The sequence below is a fragment of the Cydia fagiglandana genome, chromosome 11 (genome assembly GCF_963556715.1).
Source record: "Cydia fagiglandana chromosome 11, ilCydFagi1.1, whole genome shotgun sequence".
NCBI lineage: Eukaryota > Metazoa > Arthropoda > Insecta > Lepidoptera > Tortricidae > Cydia > Cydia fagiglandana.
Window position 1 is genome coordinate 11,295,889 of NC_085942.1, and position 9,159 is coordinate 11,305,047.

General features: G+C 37.3%; 1 protein-coding gene across 1 annotated transcript; it reads left to right on the forward strand.

Moving 5' to 3' along the window:
* Window positions 1-977: 977 nt before the first annotated feature.
* Window positions 978-9,080, forward strand: LOC134668967 (ecto-NOX disulfide-thiol exchanger 2-like). Its single transcript, XM_063526479.1, has 10 exons — window positions 978-1,177; window positions 1,975-2,133; window positions 3,183-3,832; window positions 3,946-4,185; window positions 4,273-4,456; window positions 5,590-5,696; window positions 6,421-6,576; window positions 6,694-6,837; window positions 7,084-7,227; window positions 8,806-9,080. Exons 1-10 carry the CDS (start codon window positions 1,171-1,173, stop codon window positions 9,013-9,015), a joined length of 2,001 nt encoding a protein of 666 aa, XP_063382549.1. The 5' UTR covers window positions 978-1,170; the 3' UTR covers window positions 9,016-9,080.
* Window positions 9,081-9,159: the final 79 nt, after the last annotated feature.

Here is a 9,159-nt window from a genome sequence, read left to right on the forward strand (position 1 = left end):
ATTACATTTTAAAAGGAGGTTTAACAATAAAGCAAAAGCAATAAACAGTATTTAAGTGGTAGAGTGGGACCAAGAAAAGTCTGCAGCGGATTTGATAGCCCACGCGGTGCCAGTGTCATTTATGCGTCATAATTTCATAGAAGTTTGACGTTTAAGATAACACGGCTACCAAACGATAAGATACACGGGCTATCAAATCCGCTGCAGACTTTTCATGGACTGACTCTGTCCAGGAAAATAATTGGCGCCAATCACCAATTTTAGGTTTATGGTGATATTAGAGCCCACTAAATTAAAAAAATGCCCCAAAACCAAAATACTGGCGTATTCTTGCTTTACATTTACTTAACATTATTATTTATATGTATTGTAGAGCGTATCAGGAGGTCTTTGGAGGTTTATTGGAAATACTTGAAGGCACTTTAGTTTGTTAACATCTTATTTATTATTTATTTATGATCACAACATTTCACGACTTATCATTAAGCCCCCTCCAGACTATGCGCTGTCCGCGAAAATCGACGCCACACTCGCGTTCGCGGCTTCGCGCCGCGATTCGCGCACGAGTGTGGAGGAGGCTTTACGGCTGATGGAAGTAGAGTAGTTTGACATTCTCAACTTGAGCTTCTATATTCAAATTAAACGTGTCAAACCAGTGTCGATTGCATATACACCCTCTTTTAAGCACTGTTAAAAAATATGCCCCCATACGAAAATACTAGCGTCACAAATTGGTATTCTTGCGTTCGCGCCTCCCTTTATCGGTCGCTTCACACTCGTGTTCGCGGCTTCGCGCCGCGTTTCACGCACGAGTGTAGAGCGAGCTGATTGACAGGGCAAGCTATGCTGGCGCCATCTGCTAAATACTTCGACCTGCCAACCCCTGATTTGATCGGACAATTTAATCAGATTGGTGAAAAATTGTCCCGTCTGGGCTGGCCTTAAACTATGCTTTGTTGACGGGATTTGCTTTGCTTGATTTTGATTATGACTTGATGTAGTGCTTGATGTTGATGGTGTTGATGTAATGCCGGAATTTTGTAGTATTTCTTGATACATATTCTACCGCTGTATATTTTTTCTAGAAATAATACCTACCGGTGTTAGTTAGTGTCAGGGTAAACGTGAGATAGTTTTGTTTCATTTGATATACCACCAAAAATTTTCGCCATGTCGGGTAAGCTTATAATGTATTATTATGATGATAAGCTGTATGTATGCGTAGCGAGTATAAATGGCATGAAAATGCGGGTGAGGAATATAATATAAGACAAAATAATTAAGCAGGTTAGGTTTTAGGTAGTATCAATCAAATAAGTACACTGAATAAATGAATGAATTCTTATTCTTATTCTGAGTATACTCGCGCATTGTAGCACTTTTTTCTAGACCATTTTTTATACACTTGTTTTAACTAATTCGTACAATACAATAGGTGTATATTTGTTCGATTTTCAATAATAGGATCCTCGTTCATGAAAGAATCCTTTGAGCTACCGAAATTTTAACAACATGGTTATCACTTGACAGGTGAAGCATCAGACTGATATAAATGGAAAAGGCATTTGATTAACCGCAAAGAGGTCAGCAAATGCGGCTCCCAAGCCCCATGTGGCGGTTTGGAGCAGCAATTTCTTTAAGACATCTAAAATACTATCATTTACAGAATTTACACATTTTAGACCACTCGTAAACCTTCCTAAGACAGAACTAGAGATTCCTAAGTCATGGTTGGCTGTTCTATTAAAAAATTTGACAACCCCTCCTGAACTAGAGTATAGTAAGGCTCAGGTGAAGTAGAAACTATTGTTACAATGTCAAGTATGTAATTACGACTAACACATCATTGCCAATGGGAACATTTGATTAATTCAAAAACCATAATCATTGTTGTCTATTTCTGACTGATGGTCATAGGCCTAACTGTGTGTGTGTGGATTTCATTTTGATTAATCACATTTTTTGAATAAACAGGTAAAAGAAGAGACAGATCGAGGTCACCAATGAATATGTCAGTAGATAGTGTTGGGCGCAGAAGGGATGGTAAAGGAAACAAAGATAACTCTAAAGGTGGTGACATGCCTGTTATGAATAATATGAACCCCATGATGATGGGTGGCATGTATCAACAAGGTAATTAAAGTAGATTTAACTGTTTTTATAATTAATAATTGCAACCCGCCCCGGCTTCGCATGGGTTGACAAATTATACATACACCTATAATAATCATAATCATAATCTTTATTGTTTGTGAGAAATGGGTTACATTGCCAGTAATTACTATTGTAACAATATTTTATGGACTCACCAAGACTCTACCTTTACAGGTGTACAAACAAATATTTCCTATGTTAGGTACCTACATAACAAATGATGTCAAGTATTAATACAATCATAAATCACAATCATAAAGTCTTATTAAAAACTCATGCAATAACAAAACGAAATAAAATAAAATACAAATAAAGTCATACACAATCTAATCCCATTAAATCATTATTTAAAAATTCATTAACACTATAAAAACATCTCTGTATTAGCCAAGCATGGACTTGTGATTTAAATATATTCAAATTATTATTCTTGAAAATGTCAGGTAATTTATTATAAATACGAATACACATAATATACGAGTTTCTTGAGGAAAGTGCCAAATTAACAGAAGGTTTATGTAAAGTAAACTTATATTGTGTCCTTGTCGCGCGTGGACCCATTGTTTGGAACTCCACACTATACCTTCCTTAATAATCACACTATTGATAGGTGAAAATCCGTCCAGTAGTTTTTGAGTTTATCACGAACATACAAACAAACACAAACAGACCAACCCAGCGGGGAACTTTGTTTTATAAGTTGATGATGTAATGTTCACTGTGACATTAAGTGTGAACAGCCTGATTTACTTATGGCAATGTTTTTTGCCATTGTGAAGATGTTAATATTGTTAATAACTTAAAAAGTAACTGTATTAGGTACAGTCACGCTGTGTGGTTGTTAAGCCATTTAGGGCTTAACAACTTTCTAGCTAAATTAGAAATTCCATACCGCAAGTATTGAACAACCAATTTACCTAGGACCACAAATGGCATAACAATCGTGGAGCGCGAAGGTACATTTACCTTATAGTGAATTAGTATTCACACATCAATTTACAAACTGCTAACAAATTAAACTCTTATAGGAAATATGATGATGGGTAGCATGTATCCAAACATGATGATGCCTGGTGGGATGATGGGAGGTGGCATGATGCCAACTACAGGAATGGAAATGATGCCATCTACAGGCATGGACATAATTCCGCAACAGTCTATGGATATGTCTGCTATGGGTGCGGCACCCATGCCACCCTTGCCTCCATCAACTGGGACTCCAATGGACATGAACATGATGGGAGGCATGATGATGGACCCGTCTATGATGGGCATGTACCCCAATATGGGTACTATGGGAGGAGAAATGCCAGTTGAAAAGAAAGAGATAGAACTAAAACATTGCAAACTGATTCCACCTGCCCCGGGAACACCTAATCCTCCACGCAGAGAACGTCCACCTGGATGCCGCACCATATTCATTGGAGGACTCCCAGACAAAATAAGAGAGAGCATAGTTCGAGAGGTATTTGAAAATTATGGAAGAATTCAAACCCTACGACTGTCAAAAAAGAATTTCTGCCATATAAGGTTTGATAGAGAATCATGTGTTGATGCTGCTATGCTCATATCTGGCTATCGTCTTAAACTCATAAATAAGGATAAAGATAAAAATGATGAGGAAGAAGAGGAGGACAATCACGCCAATAGCGGATGGCTGCATGTAGATTATGCATTGGTAAGATTTTCATTATTTTTACTTACAAACTTTAATTAAAACCTACCATAATCGGCCGAATTAATTGTTTAAAAAGTAAAATGATGATCAATCTTTATATTAATCAATTTCAGAGCCGAGATGACCAAAACGAGTATGAAAGACGTCAAAGACAAATGCAACGTGTGCAAGAGCAGCAAATGCAGCAGTTGACCGCACAGCAAGAAATGGCTAGCAAATATAACGCGCCATCATCCTATAATCGACGAGTACGAGATGACTCTCCTGCCAGGATTACTCCGTTCTCCAATCTTGCTATCACCCAAATTGCTGAGAAAATAAAAAATGAGGAGCAGTTTTCTAACACTTTACCAGTAAGTATTATATGCGCATTACTTCACCTGTTATCTATTTTAAGTAAAAGGTAAAAATTGAATAACATATTAACTGTAATTTTTCAGACATTAGTGGCGTGGTTAGAAAGAGGCGAGTGTTCGAAGAAGAATTCAAATCAATTTTATTCCATGATTCAAGCGACCAACTCTCACATTCGTAGACTGTTTAACGAAAAAATGCAAGCTGAAGAAGAGTTGCAAGACACCAAAGAAAGAGTTAAAAATCACATTGAGAATGTGATTAACCAGCGTAAGTAAAAAAGTATTAGGTAAATTATGGAGTCAGATCTCTAGACAGTTCTCTCTAAAATCTCTTGTTCAATGGTCCCTCTTTTGGCAGAAAGTCCTATATTCTCGTCACATTTTCGTGACTAATTCTCTCAGGTCTCAACCAGGTAAGATCCTAGTGATCCAAAACCAGCAGTTTACGAACAATGAAAACATCAACTACAAAAGCATTTCTTGGCAATGAAAATATGGTAATCTTCTAACTATTGACTACTGCTTTTTTAAATCTATATAAGTCATCAAATGTTTTTGTGTTGGCGATCGGTACGTCTTATAGAGGGTTAACAAAAATTTTACCCTTTAAATTGAATTAAGCTGCTTTATCATAATTAATAAGTTTTATTACTTGCATTAATATTGACAGAATCTATATCTGCTTAATTTACTTTAACTGTTTCAATTTTTGTTAGCCAGACTCTATTTTCCAATGGTACCATAAAGTGTACACACTGTACATTCTTTGGTTCTACCACAGGCATAATAAATTTTAATCATTCAACATTAAAATTTATTAATACAACTCTCGTACGCGCGTGAGTTATTTAGAATTCGAATAAATTTAGTGGCCCCTATAACGCCTGTTTTGAGAAGAGATCATGTTGTAGTTATTTTCTAAAAAAATCACGCGCGCATTGTAGTACAACTGGGGCAGCACTCATAAATCCTATCCTGGCGCAGCTCAGCCAATGTGTAATTTAACCGTCTTTACCGAACGTGTCTGCAAGCCGAATCAGCTTCAGTTAACATGTACAGTACAGACTGAAACTATTGTGTAAGTGACTCATTTACTTACGCATCGAACTTTTGAAAGAGTAACATACTAATTTAACACAAAAAGTTGGAAAGAATCGTTGCGAAAGTAATTGATATCTCTGTGTGGTACCGCACCATCATGTGTCTCTTGACACTCCAGAAGGCCGACGGTGTCTGCAACATTTAAAAGTCCGTTCCGTAACATACATGGTTATTGTAATCGTCTGCAATGCAACCATTAACTCGTCGGTAAAGCCTGGGAGACCGGTCGCGAACGTACGACGGTATGTGTGACTCCATGTTCACATTTGAGGCTTTTAACGTATATTTTGTGAAACTCAGTCGAACAGGTGGCGAAGGTATTCACGGCCGCGACTCACCAGCGCGTTTGGGATCATTTCACCAAACCACAGCGAAAGAACATTGAGACATGGCAGAAAATGACTCAGGTACAATATGTGTATGTTTTTAAAATAGGGACTTTTCCTCATAATCTTTTATTGTTCAATTAAGTGGTTTCTCAGAGGAGATGTTGAATGGTAACAAGAAGTATTTAAGTTTTGTAATTATACGAAACTTTTCATAAACAAGTTAATATGCTGTAACTTGCTCAGAAACGGCTGTCTAAGGTAAGTGAAGAGAAGATCAGGTATTGTTAGTATGGTATTTAAAAAGGTAATATACACAACACAGCTACACTTGAGAGTAAATATTATAGGAGCAATCGTTGGAAATTCTACAAGAATATAATTTCTATAAAAACTGTTAAGGGTCGGTTTCATTTATTCTAATCATTCAAAAAAAAAGTAGTAAATTTTACTTAAGTTATTATATACAGTAATATTTAAGAATCTGTAAATTGTGGGCGTTTGTAGCGTCGTGCTCATGTGCTCATTGATACAGTTTCTTGTTATGCCACTTTTATGAAATCTCTTTCTATTATAGGCATCATTTAGTTTTTAAACATTTATTGGACAGGAAAACTCAATTGTTCAAAGTTATTTGTTTGTTTCCATGTTAACTGACACCCTGCTTTTAGATTCTTGTAGAAATTACAGGGGTGGCTCGATTTCTTTGCTTCCAAGTGTAGTACCTACAGCAAATAATGCCTACACATAGGATTCCACACTTAATATCAATAACCTTGCTAATAAAAATAATCGCATTTTCCAGGAATTCAATGCATTGAAAGAGGAATTCAATGAGAAATTTATTGGCTCTGACGACAATGACGGTTTCAACAACGGTGCATATAATAATATGAACCAAGGATATGGGAATTCAATGGGGAACTCTGGTGGGATGGATGAGGTCACGCAGAATTTGAAGGTATTTTTTTTAAAATAAAGTGTATCTCATATCCATCATATTTCCTTGGAAGCCAAGATACATTTAGGAGTAAATTAATCCTTTTATTTTAAATAAACATTCCTTATTTTATTTCAGCGTGAGAACGACAGTCTACGTTTCCAACTGGAAGCATACAAAAACGAAGTTGATGTTATCAAAGCAGATGCCCAAAAGGAGATGGAGAAATTCAAAGCACAATTCATTGCTCGCCAAGCTTTGAACAGTCATTTTGAGAAAAATGTAAGTCACCTTGTATTACAGTAGAACTTGATTATAGTTCTTTGATTTGTAGCTGGCCCCGGGCGGCTAATCCTTTGTCTATTGTTAAGTAAAACTGCTGTCTACCTGCAAAAAAAGGGTCGTTTTTGTTGTCATAAAGCACATGCCTTCCTAAACCTTGACGTTGGCGGAATCAACAATATCGATGGAGCCATAATACCCAAGATTGATTGAGATATTAATTATTAACTTCTTTATATATTTTAGCCGCCATTGCCACAACCTATAGTGAAGCCACCGCCGCCGCCGCCGCTGCCGGACGATTTGGACGCTAAAGTACACTTGAAGGAGTCCGTGGAAGCTGGTTGTGGGGAAGCTAAATTGATTGGAGTGATGTCTGCGTTCCTTCAGGTATATACTTTTATCAAGACACGTCTCGTTGTTGGTCGTCTGTCGCAAGCATGTTTATGTATCCTCATTTATTTGTAATTATTAGAAATACATCTACTGTTAGCATGTAAAAAAATGTAGGCATTAAAAAAATCTTTATTGAAAAAAAGGGTTGATTCACAATTGAAAATGTCACCATTATTGTGACATTACAAAACAAATCAACTCTTATTATCAATATCTGGGCATATGAAAACTCAAAAATGCGCGTTTTCCCAGAGATAAGACCTAGCTAGATCGATTTAACGCCCCAATAACCCCCATATAGCAAATTTAATTGAAATCGTTAGCCGTTTCCGAGATCCCCCCGAAATATATATATGAATAAATAAGTATATATACAAGATTTGCTCGTTTAAGGTATAAGATAGAGTAAGTTATATAAACTCTGTCAAGCCATTTCCGACAGTAGACAAAAGCGGCAAATAAAAAAAAAATCCTTAACCTACGATTCCACCAAGTCTCAAGTACTACATTCCGCCCAGTCTTTTTTGGAATAACCCCTCCAGTCTCAGCTATACAGGGCGTCCCACGGCTATGCCACATGGAGGGAAAGTACCCTAAATATTGTAGATGGAACATTTTACTGAAAGAAGACATTATTTTAATTTAAAAAACAATTTAAACTGCATTCATAGATTTTTAAATAATTACATGGTTGAACCGGGAATCGAACCCCGCCGCACGAGAAAAAAATCATCCTGTAGCTTTATCATACCGATCGAAAGGCTTGATCATAAGGATTATTTTTTGCTAAAGAACATAGTGTCAGAAACAAAAGGAAGACCATCAATTTTAACATTTGATGTGAAATTTAGCGAAATAATCAAAAGAGTGCGGCTTTGTATTCAACAGAATGAGACTACATTTTGAGCATTTGATAAATTAAATTGATTAATTTTGAATTAAAAATGTTAAAATTCATGGGCTTCCTTTTATTTCCGACACTATGTTATTTAGCAAAAAATAATCCTTATGATCAAGCCTTTCGATCGGTATGATAAAGCTACAGAATGATTTTTTTCTCGTGCGGCGGGGTTCGATTCCCGGTTCAACCATGTAATTATTTAAAAATCTATGAATGCAGTTTAAATTGTTTTTTAAATTAAAATAATGTCTTCTTTCAGTAAAATGTTCCATCTACAATATTTAGGGTACTTTCCCTCCATGTGGCATAGCCGTGGGACGCCCTGTATAGTAATAACCTAGTCCCAGGGGTTTAGATTTTCATACTTACATTTTATATGAAATAACGTGTGCGATATGACGTCCGTGACTAAAGGCCTGTGCACACCGGCTGCGTGTGCGTGACGTGCACGTGCGCGTGCGTCGTTGTAGTATACAGATCCTTATGAGAGATGGCACACCGCTTGCGTGACGTGTGCGTGTGCAGCTCCAACATTTTAGCGCACGCACACGTGCACGTCACGCACACGCAAGCCGGTGTTGCTCGGCCTTAACTATTCTGCCTACACGATTCTGCGAGACGTTAATAAAGAGTTTTTTGCGTAACAAATATATAGTAAATTTCCTTGACAGGTGCACCCGCACGGCGCAAGCCTCGACTACGTGGTGTCGTACGTCCGCGCCCTGTTCCCGCACGTGACGCAGGCCACGGTCCACCACGTGCTGCAGAAACACCCCGACGTGTTCCAGTGCGCCACGCAGGGCGTCGGCGCCAACATCGAGAAACGGTGGCTCTTTAACGCCTTCACCAAGGATGACGTTAAGCCGCTTATGGATGGATAAGTAATGTTAATGTAGTACATATTCATATCATTTTAGGCTCACATAATAAATGCCTTTTGGTGTCATATTACGGTATTTTAATTATCTGTACATTCTAATGTTTGGGAACTCTTCGATGCAAAAATCAGCGCTATTTAGTGAGTT